Source organism: Vicia villosa, unplaced genomic scaffold, assembly GCF_029867415.1.
Source record: "Vicia villosa cultivar HV-30 ecotype Madison, WI unplaced genomic scaffold, Vvil1.0 ctg.002258F_1_1, whole genome shotgun sequence".
NCBI lineage: Eukaryota > Viridiplantae > Streptophyta > Magnoliopsida > Fabales > Fabaceae > Vicia > Vicia villosa.
In genome coordinates this window covers 282,000-300,839 of record NW_026705878.1, presented here as the reverse complement: position 1 = coordinate 300,839, position 18,840 = coordinate 282,000, and the positions used below count along the sequence as shown (strand labels likewise).

Genomic DNA, 18,840 nt, shown 5'->3' with positions numbered 1-18,840 from the left:
AATGTATAATATTTAAAAGAGAAAGATTTAATAGAATAGAGATAAAATTTAGTGAGGTGAGAAAAATGAATGTGCTATTTGGAGTAAGACAATATAAATATAATATATATTTTTTAAAATTTTCTAATTATGCGGGCCTGATGGGCTACCCAAGGCCCATATGGGCTAGCCCTAATGGGTAGCGGGTTTTTCATGGCTGGGCTAAAAAGACCCTGAAAAATATGGGCTCTAATTTTAAGGCCCGAGCCCTATGATTTTTCGGGCCTGGCGGACCGGCCCTTATGGGCTAGCCCATTTTGACAGCTCTAATTTCAGTGTATTGGAAGAAAACTAGGGTGGGTTGGATGAAAGTTATCACATATGGATCACATATAGATATTGGATCGGAAGAATGAGCTATCTTTAGAGATCATCATGGTGGTTTTTCAGTTAATCTAGAAGAGTTGGATCTCTTAAGAGTGGGAATTACTTCAATATTGTTTGACTTGAAGAAAGCCAGTGAGATAGGGTGACAACATGTGTGGTTAGAGTGTGATTCTCAAATATCAATTCAATGCATTACGGAAGAGGAATTATTTCTCTAGGATCTCCGAAACAGATGGTATAGTTGCAAAAGGTTTCAGCTAAACCTGGTATATTCTCACACTTATAAAGAGGAAAAGAGTTGTGCCTAAAAATTGGTTAATCATGGTCATTCAATAGTTTCCTTCTTGTGGTGAAAAATATTTCCTTTCTTTATCTAGGAAGATATTTTCAAAGATGAGTTTGATCTTCCAAACTTTAAATTTACTTAAGATTTTAGTAGCGGATCGACAAGATCATCCCTTAGGTCTAAGGATATTCAGTGCGATAATTTTTTTTTGGCTGGGTCAGGCCTAATCTCCTGATTTGTACATTTTTTTATTTATAATATAGTTTTGGTTTTATTCAAAAAAATTATTAAATCGATAAATTCTTGGTCTTAAATTATAAATTACTTTTTCAAATACTAATTAAACATTAATAATTTTTTATTATATATATTATTGTTTATTACTCTTAATTTTTTAATTTATCTTTCTTAGGATATTAATAAAAAATAGTTTTTTTAAAACAATACATATTTTATCTTTCTTAAAATTTAGTATATTTTTTAATTTGTGTAAAATAGTGCAAATAATTTATAATTTGAGGGTGAGATAGTAATATTTATTTCCCTCAAATTTAGTTAAAAAAATATCACATAATATTCTTAAAAATAAATTGATCAACTCATCCTAACCCATCATTTAAACATCATTCTTAAAAAATTAGTTTTCAAACGGATACTCACCGCTTTTTTTTTAATGCACACACATCAAAATATAAATAAATATTGTTTAGTAAATATTAATTAATTTAAATTATTTGTGTAATTATTAAGAAATATTGAATAATTTTTTAATTATTAAATGACCCTACCACAACCAATTTGCTTATAGAATTTTCTAGCAAACTCTATGTCGCCAAGCAACAGACCATCAAAGGAAGATTGCATGAGTTCTATTGATTGATTGTCAATCAATTGGACATTCAATGTATACTTGCAACAAACTTCGACCTAAGCTTGACAAACCCAAGAAAAACATAATTGAAAGACGCATATTAAATCCTTAAGCTCAAAAAGAACTATGTTGGCAATGTAGCTTTGAAGATTGATATGAAGAAAGCATTTGACACTTCAGACTATAATTTCATTAATTATTTCCTAGACCAATTCAGATTCAATAACACATTCTGTAGCTGTAGTTGATAGATGAGATCCTCAAGTCAACACACTTAGCTATTTTAATCAATGGAAAATATGTGATTTTTTTCAACTGTATTAGAGGGGAGGGGCAAGGTGATCCACTACCCACTCCTCTCTTTTTCCTTGTTGAAGACGTGTTTAGTAAATCAATCTTCATAGCTCTAGACAAAGGAAACATCAATATGATGCAACTTTGTAGAGGGGTCTTAATTCCAACTCATGTCATATAGGCAAAGGATATAAATATAATAATGATATTTTGTCAAGAATCATGGGCTTCTATGAGAAGTGTGTTGAACATTTTCAATGATTAGTGTCATATCCAGTAAGGTCATCAATGATTATACTGTTGTATCTAGACCTCCATAACTTTCTGCACTCAACAATTGAGTCAGTTCATATCTGCTCCAACAATGAACCATTTCAATGCAGCTACTCGTGTCTTGAGGTATTTGAAGTCATGTTCTGGCTGAGGGATATTCTTACCAAGAGATTCACAGATCAAATTATAAGGATACTCTGATGTTAATTGGGTGGGATGCTCTGATACTATAAGATCTATTTTAGGAGAGTGTTTCTTCCTTAGGAGATCTATCATATCATGGAGAACCAAGAAACAATTAATTGTGTCCAGATTATCAAGTGAAGCAGAATATCGGGCTCTGCCTGCTGCTACATGTGAGCTCCAATGACTTGTATATTTGTTCAAAGATTTGAAGGTCGACTGCATAAAGACACCAGTGTTGTATTGTGATAACCAAAATGTATTACACATTACAGTAAATTTGATGTTTCATGAAAGAACCAAACATCTTAAAATTGATTGTCATATTGTAAGAGAGAAGATGTTGAAAGAATTGATGAAATTACTGCCATGTACATCAAAGGATCGGCTAGCAGACTTCTTCACCAAATCCTTACTACCTAAACCTTTCAATCGATTACTATCCAAGTTAATGATGCTTGATATTTATCAACGTTCAACTTGTGAGAAGGTGTTACAAGATATAGCTTTTTATGATGCAAACAACATGGAAAACCAAACTTGAGATGAAGTGCTAACCACCATAACTAACTTTCTGTTATGACTGTTATGACAGTTAGAGTTAATTAGAGTCTATAATCAAATAAAGGCTTGTGTAATATAGTTAGCATAGATATTACTTGTTCTATATGTAAAATTTGTATTTTCCATAATCAATCAATGAAGTTGGATGAATTTCACCAAATATGCTTATTCATATTATATTTTAAAAAAGAACTATATAGATATTAATGGTGCAAAGACTCTAATCTAGCATATTTGTGTTTAATACATACAATACTTCTCAAATATAATTATTTTCAATGAAGAGAACTTTAAAAAATCCGACTTTTTTACAGAAAAAAAGAACATACTACATACATGTGTTCAGTCAGTAACACTTTTCAGTGAAAGATAATATGGATATATTATATCATTGTGATTATAGTTTTTTCTATTTTTTTTAAGTGGTGCCCACAAATACCCAATTTGAACCAAACCATTCAAAATCAGAACCTGTTATGTGCTACCCCACTAAAGAGCATAAATACTTCTATGGACAAAGAGAGAATTAAACACCCTAAGACCCAATCAACGACCTCAGAAATCAGAATAAACTCTCAATAGAATAGGTGTGGGTTGAACCAATGAGATAACCTTATCCGTCAATTTCCAATAGAGAAGCTGCCACATCAGATGCATGCAAATATGCAGAAATTTTCCACCTCTCATTCCATGCCTGCCTCCTTCACCTTTCCACTCAAAGCAAAACTCAAAATCATACCAAACCCATTTCCTCACTATACACTAAGCTTCGAGCAAGTTAATATCTAGCAGAGTAAAAGAAAGATCCTATAGGAAAAAATGGCTTCCACTTCTGCAGTTTCAATGTCAATGCCACTAACATACACCTACCAGAAGAGGGTGGTGAATAGCTCTGAGGTATTCTTCAATCCATTGCCTCTACGGTCTTCAAAGGCTATAACAACGTCAAAACGCAGTGGAAGATTTCAAGTCAGGGCCTCCATGAAGGAAAAAGTTGTGACAGGACTCACAGCAGCAGCATTGACAGCTTCAATGGTGGCTCCTGATGTGGCTGAAGCAGCTGTTTCACCTTCTCTCAAGAACTTCTTGCTCAGCATCGCGGCTGGTGGAGCCGTGGTTCTAGTTATCATTGGTGCTGTCGTTGCTGTATCCAATTTCGATCCTGTCAAGCGACGCTGAAAGTTTTCTGTTGTGCTGCCTAGCCCCTAGCCTTTTGATCCTCCTATCATGATATGTATCTGTAAAGTTCTTCAGTAATGAATTGAACTCTCTGTAAACTAATATTCGAGTCTTGAGCTCCACTTAAGCAGAAGCTTCACAAAATGTAATATTCAAATATGAAGTATAAACATAGCTGACAGAAAATTAAATATGAAGTAGTATAAACATAGCTGACAGAAAATTAAAAAAGAGTCAGATATTAAGTAGATTATAGTTATATAAACGTAGTATGATTACTCAGATGATGTAGTAATCAATAATCACTTGCAGTTTTTTGGGTAAATATTCTAAGTAAAGCGTGTGCGCTAATGCCAACAGATACGGCTCATTACAAGAAAATAAGCTGAAACCAAGCTACAATTACTTCCTACAGAACTTGGAAATCAAATCAAGCATGTACCTATAGATATTCTATGTAAAAGCGTGTGCACTAATGCCAACAGATATGGCTCATTACAAGAAAATACGCTGAAACCAAGCTACAATTACTTCCTACAGAACTTGGAAATCAAATCAAGCATGTACCTACTCTCTGCAGAATAATTCACCTTATCTGCCTTAACTACTGTGCTCTTCACCTTCTGTTCTTCCCCATATAATTCCTCTTTGATTTTCAGCTTAAATACAAAGTGATTGAAGAGTCTACTCTTGACTATCTCGCCAAACCTTTCTTCGTCCTCTTGTTCATACTTCAGTGCATACAGCTCTTTTGCTGGGTACCCCATAATCTCTTCCCCTGCTTCCTGGAAAGCTGTTACCCAAGTTAATCCAGTATGATCCTGAATTTGAGCTTGGAGAAGGTAACGATAATCGCATTCCTCGAATTCCTGGTTGCATCTATCACATTGCCATCTGGTGTCTCCTGACCTTGTCACTTTCTTATTGCACTGTCTATCTCCAATCATCAAAGGGCAAGCTGTGTAACAAAATGTATCAGTCTTCATGAATGTTATGGCTGCCCTTATCGTTATCCAGTCCGGCTTGTCTGAACGCCCCAGACCTTCGTCTTTGATTTGAGACACAGTTTTGCGTATCTCATTCTTCAGTCCTCCATGAGTAATGTCCTTAGAAATGGACAGAGAAGCAGAATCTTTTCCGACTTGATCAAACCAGGCTCGTAAGCTTTGAGCCTCAGGGAAATCTGGATTTATGAAAAGCTGAGTAGTGGAAATAGAGCCTAAAGACTTTCCACTGAATTCATTCACCTTCCCAGCCTTTACTGCCAAAATGGGGAAAACACCGGAATCTACCATCTCTTGCAGCTTTTGTCCTTCCCTGTTGCAGAATTCACCCCAAAGTGTTAGCTCAACACTTCTGCCAGAATTGTCCTTCAGATTCAAAATCCTTCGCAGCGTTTCCATTCCATTCTTCCTTAAGATGGGAACTGAAGGATTCACAGATGTCACAACCCCAATAACATCAAGGATAGCATTACTTTCGACATTCTCAATGTCACTGATAGGCCTGAAGGAGAATTGCTGTTTAGGTATCGAACCGTCCTCATCTGGGCAAAGCTCAACTGTGGAATTTAAATCCAGCATAATTTCCCATTCATTCTTCAAATGGTTGAAATTCTTCTGTGCAGGTTTCAAGCTACCTTTGGATATCAAGTAAACTTTGCCAACCTCGATTGTTTCATAGAAGCGGTCAACAATAGCATTAAAGCATGTTACGCGGATCTCACCACCATCAGAATCAAGGAGATCAAACGAGAAGACTTTTCCATCTCCACGAGCATTGTTATACCGGCGCAAATCCCCTTTAGCAGTAACTCTTGCCCTGATTGCCCACCTACCTTGATATGGATTTAAAGCAGCTATCGGTATTGTTCGCGCCGGCGCCTCGTTTTTCATAACAGCACCGCGGCCTTTGTAAACCGGGGGAGGTTTGTATGAAGGTTGAATTGTTGGCCTGAAATTCTGCACATTAGTACTACCAGTATTTTGAGTAGCCAAAATATTCCTATTATTATTATAATTGTTATTGTTGTTGTTGACCGAACTTCCCACAGTGTTATCATGCAATGCTTTCTGAACTGGTAATTCTGAATCCACAAATGGCTTTGGACTTCCAATGATCTCACAATCAGGTATTATGGATTCCATGTTGAGGACCATAATAATCCTGTGCAAGGAAAAACAAACACAAAAACACATAAATCAATTGTACAGAATAAAAATAAGCCTAAAGTGAATTATGCTACAATTCATCAATAACATTCTTTTAACTCTAACATACATATGCTAGGATTTCCAATTTCATCAACACAATGGTTTACCGAAGAGACACATGAAGCCAAGAGTTGTATAAAATAAATGTATCTTCTGTAAGATTTTAACTCTTTAATAATTCATCAGTAACATTATTTTAACTCATTAACATCCATACACTAGGATTTCAAATTTCATCAACGACGTAGCATTACCTAATTCTAACACTAATAATTCACTGAAGAGACACGTGAAGCAAAAACTTACATAAAATAAATAAATCTTCTATAACATTTCAAGTTGAAAATTGGAATGACAGTGATATTCACATTAAATTTAAATTGCAATAATATTCAACTATCACAATAAACTAAAACTAAGTTCAACTATCACATTTCATCAATGAGGTTCTATATCCTAATTCTAACACTATTTCTTACAAGTGCAACTTCTAGAACGCTTTCGTTTTCAAATTAGAACAACCTAAAAATTGAAATTCACATAAAATTCAAATTCCAATAATCTCAACTCAAGTTCAACTATCACAGGTAACTAATACTTAACTCATAAGGTTCCATATCCTTTTGTCAAAACAAAAAAAAACTCATAAGGTTCCATATCCTAATTCTCACAAATGCAACTTCTACAATGTTCTAGGTTTAAAACTGCGACGACCTAAACAGCGAAATCCACAAAAAATTCAAATGGCAACAATCCTAATTCCTCCATCACAAGAAACTAAAACTTAGTTCAGCTATCACATTTCACCAACAAGGTTCTGTATCCCAATTCTTACACTAATTGTTACAAATGAGGTTTAAAACTGCGACGACCTAAACAGCGAAATCCACATAAAATTCAAATTCCAACAATCCTAATTCCTCCATCACAAGAAACTAAAACTTAGTTCAGCTATCACATTTCACCAACAAGGTTCTGTATCCCAATTCTTACACTAATTGTTACAAATGAGGTTTAAAACTGCGACGACCTAAACAGCGAAATCCACAAAAAATTCAAATGGCAACAATCCTAATTCCTCCATCACAAGAAACTAAAACTTAGTTCAGCTATCACATTTCACCAACAAGGTTCTGTATCCCAATTCTTACACTAGTTGTTACAAATGAGGTTTAAAACTGTAATAACCTAAAAATTGAAATGCACATAAAATTCAAATTCCAACAATCTCAACATGATCATAACAACATAAATTTCTTAATCCAGCAAAAAACTTAACATGAAAGGGGGAAAATATACTTGCGATTCTGGAAAATAGTGCAAATGTATTCGAGAAGCTGAACGATGGAGCCATTCTTGATACGTCCGGTGGTGACTAGGTCGTTGAGTTGAGCAGCGAGCATAGCGTGGTGCGATGAAACGGCGTCGGAGAGGAGAACGCGGTACCGCTGCTGCTGAGAGTTTTTGTTGCTTACGACTGATGTAATCTCGAGAATTTGAACGAGCGGTTTCGCGTTGACGTCGCCGCTGATTATCGCCGGAATGGCGTTCGCGGTGAGATTCACCGACATGGTGGTGGTGGTGGTGGTTCCGATTTGGTATTCGAAGAGAAACTCTTAACCAGAAATGGAAAGTTAGAATGAAGGAGTATTGGGGAAAGAGATTTTGATGAATAGAATGGGTTTCAGCACGGGAGTGAACCGGATAGAAAAAACCGGACCGGTTTTGCGACTATGTGAAACAAACCGATCAAGTTCATTAGGGGTAATGTTTACTTGTGTCCTCCTAAACAGTGTTTTAAAAACCGGACCGGTCATCAAATCGGTGAGAGTATTGGGTCACTAGTTCATCGGTCGAACCACTGGGTCACTGGTCGAACCGTATAACTAAACCAGATTAAACTTGTCATTATAATAAAACTATATAGGTATAAAACCGGTCGAACCGGATCATTCAATCTCTAAAAAAATTATAACTAGCACTTAAAAGTTGATCCATTAACAACATAATCTACAAATTAAAAATCACAAATTCAGAAGTTGTGCATTAGGTGCTGAAAATACTAATAATCCATATAGTTTAAGGCTCTTAAAAAGCACAAATATAGTTTGCTCAGCACTTAAAAATCACAAATTTAGTTCAAATTTAAACATAAGTATTACACATAACAAAGTAGTACATATTACAAAGTCTAATTGCAATATAAACTAATTGAGTACTTTAGAACCAAAACACTCAAATATCTATTAAATTTAGTTCCAAGGAGGTAAAATTATCTCAATGTTGGGATCTCCTTCAATATCAAAACCATCTCCAACAAAATCAATCGCATTTGCAACATCTTCCCCATCAATGATATCATTACTTTGGTTGTTTTCTCCGGAGTTAAGTGGTGCATCTCCCTCAACATCAACCTCATCCAAATTTAATTCATCTATAACAACATCAATTTAAATAATTTAGAAATTGACATATTTTAAGAAATTAAAATAATATAATTGTAATCACAAAAATTAATACCATACCAATATCATTTGAAATAGGTTGGATTGTCATACTAGCAAGATCTTTGCGTAGTGCTTCCACCTCCTCAATGGTCAAGAATGGTGGTGAATCCTCCAACACCCAATTAGAATGATCACCAAGTGTTTCAAAATTAATAGGATCATAATTTTGTTTCTTCTTGGTTCTACAAATCATTAATGGCAATGTCAAACATAGAAATATCAAACATTCTTAATAAATCTAACAATAATATACATTCTTAATAAACAAACAACAACATATTTCTTAACTATAAAACCGTATCATATATTCTTAACCATAGTACCAATATTCATGTCATCAAGTATCAAAACAATAGCATATAAAGCATAATAAGTGCAATACCTATTTTGTAGCTGTAAATTGTAACGAACATAAACAAGATCGTTAAGCTTTTGATGCTCCAACCTATTTCTCTTTTTTGAATGAATGTGTTCAAACACATTCCAATTTCGTTCACAACCAGATGCACTACAAGTTTGACTCAAAATTTGAATAGCCAGCTTTTGCAAATTCGGCGCTTCAGTTCCATAAGTGTCCCACCATTGATCTAGAATAATGCATGTGAAAAAAATTAGAAAACATTTTAAAATACATATTGACATTGTACTAAAATGCTTAAAGTTTATCATTCAATTTACCTGGCAAAACTTCATCTCGGTTTTCTACTGTTGTTGTCCTTCCAAAACCACCTTCACAATTTTTTAATGAAGTCATCTCAGCAGTTAATTTAGATCGCAAGTCCTTACTATCATAATTTTGAACTAAACTTTGAGCTGAATCAGTCTTCCCTCTATCAGTCTATATCAGTCTTCCCTCTAACATTATTTTGATCTAAACTTTGAGATGAAGATGCTTCTTGAGATGGTGGTTGTGATGATGGTGTTTCAGAAGATGCCATATTCCTGTAAACACTAATTGATATATGCTAAAACTATATTGAATGATATATTTTTCTACTCTAAAAATAATATTTGACACATAAATAAAATAATATTTGACACATAAACTACATACTAACCTGATGATGAAGGTTATCAGTCTTTTCTCCTCTTTCTAGAACCTACATAAATTATAAACATGTGATGAATTAAAAGTGACTTTAGCATAACCTACATAATTATGTCCTTTATATGAAACAATTATATAACCATAGGGATTAAACAATTATGTCCCTTAAAAGTGAAACAATTATATAACAATTAGCAGAACCCACATCGTCATTATATAAGCAATTATTTTCAGATTAAACAATTGTTATCTTTTAAGTTTTAACAAGCATGTCCCTTATATGAAAATGAAAACGGTAAATACATCAATACATAAACACACGGTAGTGCGGCAAGCATGTCAATCTTTTAAGTTTTAACAAGCATGTCCCTTACATAAACATTGAATAAAACTACTACCAAGTTTACTCACTTATAGTAGAGAGACAAAGATGGTTAGTATTTAAATTTATAAAGGCTGGAAATAGGATGAAAAGAAAATAAAATAAAGGGAAGAAAACAATGACATGTAAAGTGATTTGGCTTAGAGTAAATTCATAAAGCAAATATGAAAACATATCAACTCAAGCTAATAATAATAGTGCCCTAGCATTATAAAACCTGAAAAAATAAAAACCACTCTTATTTGTTCTGCACGTGCAAGCCACTGCCTCACGTAACAACAGACAGCACTCAAATAATTATATCAACCATACATTGTTTGACCAACATGCAACATGGAGAAATCGTTTCTCACTGCGATCAGATTGATTCACAGTAGTTGTTTAAAGTAAAACAAAGATGGTTACCAAATTTTTTCTATGTCTTTCTTCGATCAAGAAACACACAAATTGAATAAAACTACTACAATATTGACATTGAATAAAACTACTACTGTACTACAAACACACAGATTTTCAATTTCAATTTAAACTAACCCTAATTTTTTAACACATATGATAATCAACAATGGGAAAACATACGGTGGTGCGGCAAGATTGATGGTGGAGGCGCGGTGGAGGGGAAGAAAGCGGCCGGCGGCGGAGATTTTAGCAGACGGTTGTTGTTGTTCTTCGTATGGCTGCTGTGTGGCTTATCTCTGCAGATTGAAACAAAGATAGGGGTATGCGTGTGGCTGTGTGCAGGAAATAAAATATATTTTTTTAAAAAATTTAAAAAACTCAAAACGACGTCGTTTTGAGTGAAAGAAAATTTTAAAAAAATAAAAACAATTGAACCACCGGTCCGCACAAACCACCGATTTTCCCGGTTGACACCGGTTCGCACCGGTTTCCTCCGATTCGACGACACAGGCGATCCGCCAAGCGAACCTGGCCAGTTCCCGGTCCAACCGGTCCGACCGGTCGGTCCGGTCCGGTTTTTACAACACTGCTCCTAAGTGCATATGTTAAGAGCTAAATATAAAAATGCCTTAAGGACACATGTTAAGAGCTAAATATAAAAAAATATTGGAAATTGTATAATATTTTTATTTAAATTTTATATTTAAATTTTTTTTCTTTGTTTTTCAAGACAAACTTTCTATTAATGTGTTTCTTAACATGTGCTCTTAGGGCACATGTTAGCTTTACTATGCTAATATGTACCCTAAGAGTGCATGTTAGGAGCTAAATGTAAAAAAAATATTGGAAATTGTGTAATATTTATATTAAAAATTTATAATTAATGTTTTTTTCTTTGTAAAAAACGAATTTCGTTGGGTGCAAACAACTCATGTGTTGGGGCAGTTCATATAGAGCTTTGTTCTGCCTTTAAACGGGTCTCCACAAGTAGATGGTGGAATTGGTCTTCTTGTATTAGTCTATCGCAAAATTGGATCCCAAAATTTCAAAAAAAATATTAATCATAAAAAAGGTTTATGATTATTAAATAATTAAGTTGATTTAAATATTTTTAACAACTTATTAACAACTTAATATTTATATTTTAATTAGTTACTATCAAATTGTTTATATTGCTTTTGTTTATGCAAGAAAAATTCACAATTCAAATTAAAAATCAATAAAAATAATCTTTTATTGAATAATTATAGGTATTTTTTGAAGTGTATCAAAAAATTAAACATATATAAAATGAAGCGCTTGAACGGAATTATAAATTTAAATGAAAGTTATCTCAATAATTCGAAAGGGTTAATATGTATTTTTCACTTACCATATGGGCGAACTTTAAAAAAATCCATGGGTACACCCCAAAATATTTTTACATGGCCGGGGTGAGAACTCAGACAGAGAATAGGGGGTAGGTTGGTATATGAGACTGATGGTAGTGACCGGGTCCGACTACCTAGCCAATACATGGTCGGGTATGAAGCAGGTATAAATAGTTGGAAGTTGTCAAGTCGAGGTGTAGTCCAAGCCCGGAAAAATGATGGTAATGCCGATTATATGCTCGTCCTGTTAGGGTAATCCATATGTAGCCGGATCAGGGAAGAGCAAGGGTTGTAATTGCAGCTTAATGATGAGTCATACATTATGTAGCCTTTAATTACACGTGTTTATGGCAACAACAAACGTTACAGGGCCATGAATGGAATAGGGACGCAGAAGGGCACTCCCTTAAAAGGGAAAATAAAGAGCTGTGTAAGGCTTATATAAAGGCATCCGCCTGAATGGGAAAGGCATCTGGAAAACACGCAAAACAGACACAAAATATCCATACATTTGCAACTCTCCTTGAGGAAGCTAACTTTTTAGTGTTAAGCAAGAACATTTGGCATCCAGCGTGCGACCTTGGTAAAATTCTCCTAAGGTCACACCAGAAAACCTTTAAGAAATCACTAGCATTACCAGCAAGGTGATGTCAAGTGAAGGCGATCCACCGGACTTAGCACATTTGTTGGGCTTGGTAGAGGCTCTTTGGCACCACAATGAGACCCTGCAATATATCGTCCAGATTTTGCAGGCAAAAAGTCTGGGAGAGAGGACGCGGAGGAGAAGCTTCTAGATCCCTAGCTACTCTCTGAGGCGATATGGGACGATTAAGTTTCGGTGAATTTTAGAGGGGCCGACTATTTTGTTACGTGAAGAACGTTGGAGGACAGTCTGGAAAGAGGATTCCTTCTAGGGATGAATCTAACCCGAAAAAGCCTTCAAGAAAAAAGGCAAGGGAACCGATGAGGTACGTGAAGCTCGAGTAACCCGTCATACACTTAACACTATCCCTGGCGGCTTTGCTGCGGATGTGAGGCCAGTTCAAACAGGAAGATATATACTTGGGCCATAATGCATGTTTCCCAGGAGCCGGTGGCGGAGAAGGAGGATGACTCGACAGTCGTTATCTTTTTCAGGAAGGATGCAGAGGGTGTATTAGCGCTTAAAAATGACCCATTGGTGATCAAAGTGCAAATACGGGATTGGAGTGTGAAGCGGGTCCAGGTAGACCTAGGAACTACACCCGCCCACTCCTTTCCATTTCGTAAGGCTTGTAGTGGTTTAATTCTAATTGTTATTTATTAGATGTTTTGAGAGTTGAAAAGAAAAAGATGTGAATTCAATACTCTCCATCCAATGTGTTTTGATGAAGACAAAGTGAAAGTCAAATAATCATGTCAAAAAGTATGGAAAAAGCTTCAAGAAAAATGTTTCAATTCAAGTGTCCAAGTCTTATCATGAGCAAAAGATAGCACCAAATTTTTCAAGATTAAAGTTGAAGACTAAGCATGGATCTTGATTGATAAAGGTACAAGCATGCAATTATATTGATAATTTTAGTGCTCAAATTATTCTCCAAAAAATCACTTGCATGCATTGGTCATTTGTGTTCAAAATCACTTTCAAATATATTTTTTTATCATGTTTGAACCATGTTAAATCACTTTCAAATATAATATATTGACTTGAATAAATCAATAGATGTTGCATTAGGTTGGTTCAAATAGTTAGGCAAATTTTCAATTTTTTCAAGCATGCAGTTTTTGGTGAATTGTGGCATTTTGACCTACCGTAACAGAACAAAAACCGCCACAATTTACAATGTTCTGAAACAGTATTTTTAAATTTGAAATTTGAAAAATGTTGTGAACTTGTTAAGTCAAGTGATTATTTTAACTTACTTAAGAAGTATTGTACTAAATTTAAAATTATGTTCTTTCATGAACCATTGTTATTCTAAACTATTGCAAACCTTCATGAAAATGTTTCAAAATTTACCATGTTTCATAGAGGTGTAGTACACTTATAAATACATGAAAATTCAAATTAAAAATAGAATCCTCCATTACAATTAGAAATCATATTCTCATTCATTTTCAAACAAGTATTTTGATACTTAAACTTTCATTGATATTTTTCTGCATACTGTTTCATATTCAATTCAGAAAAATTTCTCCATCATTCACAAAACACTTGAACACTATATTGTCATTATAAATTTCTTGTTTGGAAGAGAAGATCAATCCTAGTGATTGATATATGTTCATCAACTTTACTACTGAAATATTTTCCAAAAGTGTTTTGTAATTGCTTATTGTCCAGGATTGTTGGAAACAAGAGAGTAGCAAGGAAAGGATTATTTTTCTTGTTTTACTTGGTTGGTTGTATCTCGCCGTCTAGGATTGTTGGAAGCAAGAACGTCACTTTGAGAGGATTGTTCTCTTAGTGGACTTAGTGTACAATCCAAGAGGATTGTTCTTAGTCCAAGAGGATTGTTCTTGGTGTTTGCGTGGGTCTTGTACAAGTCACAAACAATAGTAAAATCTCTTTCATGTTGAAAGGGGACTGGAGTACTCTCGGATTGTGAGGGGAACCAGGATATATCCTTGTGTCCTTTATTTTTTCTGCACTTTATTACTTTCATAATCTCGCCATAAACCAGAAAAATTAGAATAACTTGTTTCTAAAAATTGATAATTTTTCAAAGTCCTAATTCACCCCCCCTCCCCCCTCTTAGGCGCACTTTTGAACTTACAAAAGAAGCACGAATGCAAAAGACTAATCAAAAGGGAAACTCAATCCTACTTGTTGTCATGCTTGTGGACCTAAAGTTTGGGATAAGAGGGAAATCTACCTAATTTTAACATGCATGGATAAACATCTGAATGTCTATATGATTCACCTTGAACAAGGTGGAATCACAATCCTTAGGGAACATGGCATCAACACAAACAAGGGAAGTGAACACTTCCAAGATAAGAGGTGAACATCTCACAATCAACCAATCAATTACTTGAACAAGTAATGAAAACAAAGAAGTAACCACTTCAAAGGCAAACAAGAATCCAAGATGGATTGGCGTGGGAGTCGATGACTCTTTTCCACTAGAATTGGCTCAAGCATAAAGGGAGCAAGTTGAGTGAAGACTCAAAGCATCAACGTCTAAGAGACACGAGCTAAATATCGTGAAGACGATGAAAAATTGTGGGGGCCGATTACGGGTCCTTCCCACTTTTTTGACTCAATTGAAAAGAGGAGGAGTATTTATTCAAAGAATCGACATGTAATGCGAGCTAAGAAAGACCAATGGACTTTAAATATGGGGCCGATTGTGGGCCCTTCCCACTTTATTGACTCGATTGCAAGCACAAAAATAAATTTCCTACAAGGTAGGACTTCCAGAAAACAATGCCTACTAGTTAGAACTTCCAGCTATGCAAGAATGAGATAAACAGAAAAAATAGAAAATGGGGAAAGTTTGTTGCTTTTGCCTAACAAGATGCAAGAAACCCAGATATATTCGCGAATGGCTTCACCAATCAACAAATAAAATAATCACAAATCAAATCCAAAAGGTAGGTGTGGAAACATCGTCTGTAAGTTCTTTGGTTTTAAGATTGGATTAATTTTTGTAAAACAAATCATAGCAGCAATAATATAATGTAGAATAGGATGTAAAAAGTGATAATAGAACATAGGAATAAAACAGGTTCAGCAAGAAGATGTCCTATGGAATGTTGAAACATATTTTGGAATAATATGTCCTATGGAATAGCTCTCGACATCGCGCCTGCTAAGATGGATTAGTGAGATTCAGTTCGCTTTTAACAGATGCAGAATATTAAAGGGAATAATGTGCAACCATATAAGGCATTATATGTGTTAGACGCTGGCCTTAGGATCTAGAGGGGGGTGAATAGATCTTACACAATTTTTCAGAATTAATTGAACTTTAAGCGGAAGTGATTCTGAATCGACTCACGTCTATTCCGAACCACTATTGAAACGATTGTATGTGTGTTAAAACCACTAACCAGCTTGAGATAAACGATAAGAGAATACACTATAGAATCAATACGTCGCTCTATTGAAAATCAATTAACTTCTTATATGATAAACTACGTTTGCAATGCAGTAATGGTGAAAGAAGCAAAAACACAAACACTTGGTGATAATGATCAAATTGATGGTGGTTCAATGTGTGATGGATTGTGATGTTTATATAAGTCCTTAATTCACAATCTTAACACTCGAATCGTTGATCAATTTGCTATTATAACCAAATATGAACAGAATGTAAATGAAAAGGTAAAAGCGACAAGAACACGATATTTGTTTAGGCAGTTCGTCGATCGTCCTCGCTATGACTACGTCTGCCCCCAATTCCAAACTGAAATTGGGAAATCTTTCATTAATGTTGAAAGTAGTATATACAAAGAAGATAACAAAGCGATAAACCATAAACCAATTATGTCGATCCTTTGAATCTTCTTCCCCCTTATTCTTGAGTCAGATCAAGGTTATCCAAGAGCTTCACTCGATCCCTTTTCTGCAGTGTCTTGAATTGCCTTGAACCCTTGTTCTTCAATCTTCACACTCAGATGGATCCTCGATGAAACCTCTTGATAAAAACCCCCAAGAAACACCTATCTTGGAGGACAAAACCCGCAGATTTTATTCACCAAAAACCCCACAAATCTTCACCCACTAGGAATCTTCAATTCCGTTCCATGGACGTTATCGAACTCGATCACTAACCCTTAACGCAAGAATGATTATGTGTAATTGTGTTGGAGATGACGAAGAACGAAGATGAGAAGCCTTTGTGTATCTTTCAGTCGTTGGTGTTGATTGTAATAATTGAACCTTGGATAATATATATGATAGCTTAACAGTTGGAGATGAGAGAAACAGAATTTTTTGCATTCTTGATCAGTTAGGTCGACCTATTGTAGTGCTTGGGTCGACCTAGCAGAGCTTGCAGAATTTTTCTCCCAGTTAGGTCGACCTGTTGAAGGAGTAGGTCGACCAGAATTCACTTCAGATGCGTTTTGGGGACATTTTCTCAGATTAGGTCGACCTAGTTGTTGTGTAGGTCGACCTAGCAGACTGATATGTAAATTTCTTCAATTTAGGTCGACCTAGATGATGTGTGAGTCGACCTAGCAGAAGTATATGGATTTTTCTCCATTTTAGGTCGACCTGGGTTGACAGTAGGTCGACCTAACTGCTGCTTTTCTGCATTCTTCTTGTTTTGCTTGTGTTGAGTCGACCTATATGCATAATAGATCAACCTGTTCTGTCATGAGTGATCAATGCTTGCTTTTCTTTGAGTTTTCTGCTCCCGCTTTGTTGTTTGAATGCTTATTGAGTTTGCCATGAATCAAAAACATCTTTGAGTGTAATCTTGTATTCACATTCTCCCCCTTTTTGATGATGGCAAACCAGTAGTCGAGGCTTTGGTAGTAAGTGACAAATACTCAACAAACTCAGCATCTATCTCTCAACAAAGCTCCCCCGTACACTCAGCATCTATCTCTCAACATGGCTCCCCCGTACACTCAGCATCTATCTCCCCCTTTGACAACATCAAAAAGAGAAACAAAAAAAACAGAAGAGAAGAGTAACGAGAGAAACATAGATAAAATGCTAGCATTCATAGCATAGTAGATAAAAGGTAGATAGTGATAGCATGAGAGCCAAAATATGTTTAAAGGTGTATTAAAGATGAGACACATATATGAGCAAGAGCGATTTATGCATGATGTCACTATAAGCATGTTAATTGATAGCATATTATAGTATCAATAATATTTTTGGAAGTGAACAACAATTACATTACCGCTGTCTCAATATGTAGGTGTCAACTTTAGTGACAGCCTTTAGTCAATGTGGAATGACGCCTGGCTTGATGATGAACTACCTTTACGCTAAGAGAAATGTTAGCAGAAAAATATATAGATAAAGTAAAGGAAATAATATTAAGAGAGAACAAACGTAATTAGCCCAAATTAGAGATATCGAGTATCCCTAATTCCCTACGAATGTTGAAGTATTGCTCCGTTGCTAGAGGTTTGGTGAAGATGTCAGCTACTTGCTTCTTGCTTTCTATATGTTCAAATGTAACGTCTCCTTTCTCTACATGATCTCGTAGAAAGTGATGTCTTATTTCAATATGCTTGGTACGTGAGTGTAAGACAGGATTTTTGCTCAAGTTTATGGCACTTGTGTTGTCGCACATGATAGGTATGCGATCAAGCTTAATACCAAAGTCAAGAAGTTGTTGCTTGAGCCATAATATTTGTGCACAGCAGCTTCCAACAGCTACATATTCTGCCTCAGCAGTAGATAATGCAACCGATACTTGTTTCTTGCTATGCCAACTTATCAATGAATTTGAGAATAGATTGAAGGATAGAAAAACACTTAGAAAGGGGGGGATTGAATAAGTGTAACTTTAAATCTTGGACGATAAAAATAAATTGCACAATTATTTTTATCCTGGTTCGCTGTTAACGAAGCTACTCCAGTCCACCCCCGCAGAGATGATTTACCTCAACTGAGGATTTAATCCACTAATCGCACGGATTACAATGGTTTTCCACTTAGCCGCAACTAAGTCTTCCAGAGTCTTCTGATCACAACTTGATCACTCCAGGAACAACTGCTTAGTTCACTCCTAAGACTTTTCTAGAGTCTACTGATCAACACGATCACTCTAGGCTTAGTTCACTCCTAAGACTTCCTCTAGAGTATTCTGATCAACCTGATCACTCTAGTTACAAACTGCTCAGCCAACTGCCAAGACTTCCTAGAGTATACTGATCACACTGATCACTCTAGTTCCTTACAACTTAATGTAATCAATTCAAGAGTTTACAAATGCTTCTTAAAAGCTATAATC

The 18,840-nt window shown here is 35.3% G+C and overlaps 3 protein-coding genes across 3 annotated transcripts in view; 1 reads left to right on the top strand and 2 right to left on the bottom strand.

The window, feature by feature from the left end:
* The first annotated feature begins 3,367 nt into the window (after positions 1-3,367).
* On the top strand, positions 3,368-4,118 carry LOC131638306 (uncharacterized). The gene has a single exon (XM_058908859.1). It carries the CDS (start codon positions 3,657-3,659, stop codon positions 4,014-4,016), a length of 360 nt encoding a protein of 119 aa, XP_058764842.1. The 5' UTR covers positions 3,368-3,656; the 3' UTR covers positions 4,017-4,118.
* Positions 4,119-4,364: 246 nt separating this feature from the next.
* Positions 4,365-7,868, bottom strand: LOC131638305 (replication protein A 70 kDa DNA-binding subunit A-like). The gene is made up of 2 exons (XM_058908858.1): positions 7,529-7,868; positions 4,365-6,182 (listed from the first exon to the last, which is right to left on the bottom strand). Exons 1-2 carry the CDS (start codon positions 7,798-7,800, stop codon positions 4,544-4,546), a joined length of 1,911 nt encoding a protein of 636 aa, XP_058764841.1. The 5' UTR covers positions 7,801-7,868; the 3' UTR covers positions 4,365-4,543.
* A 1,168-nt stretch (positions 7,869-9,036) lies between these two features.
* LOC131638303 (uncharacterized) overlaps positions 9,037-18,840 on the bottom strand; it is a 43,847-nt gene continuing 34,043 nt past the window's right edge. The window contains exons 2-5 of the mRNA XM_058908856.1: positions 11,094-11,157; positions 9,795-9,836; positions 9,415-9,574; positions 9,037-9,323 (exon numbers count right to left, since the gene is read on the bottom strand). Of these exons, the coding sequence (XP_058764839.1) occupies positions 9,037-9,323; positions 9,415-9,574; positions 9,795-9,836; positions 11,094-11,157 (553 nt within the window). The remainder of the gene's footprint in view (positions 9,324-9,414; positions 9,575-9,794; positions 9,837-11,093; positions 11,158-18,840) is intronic.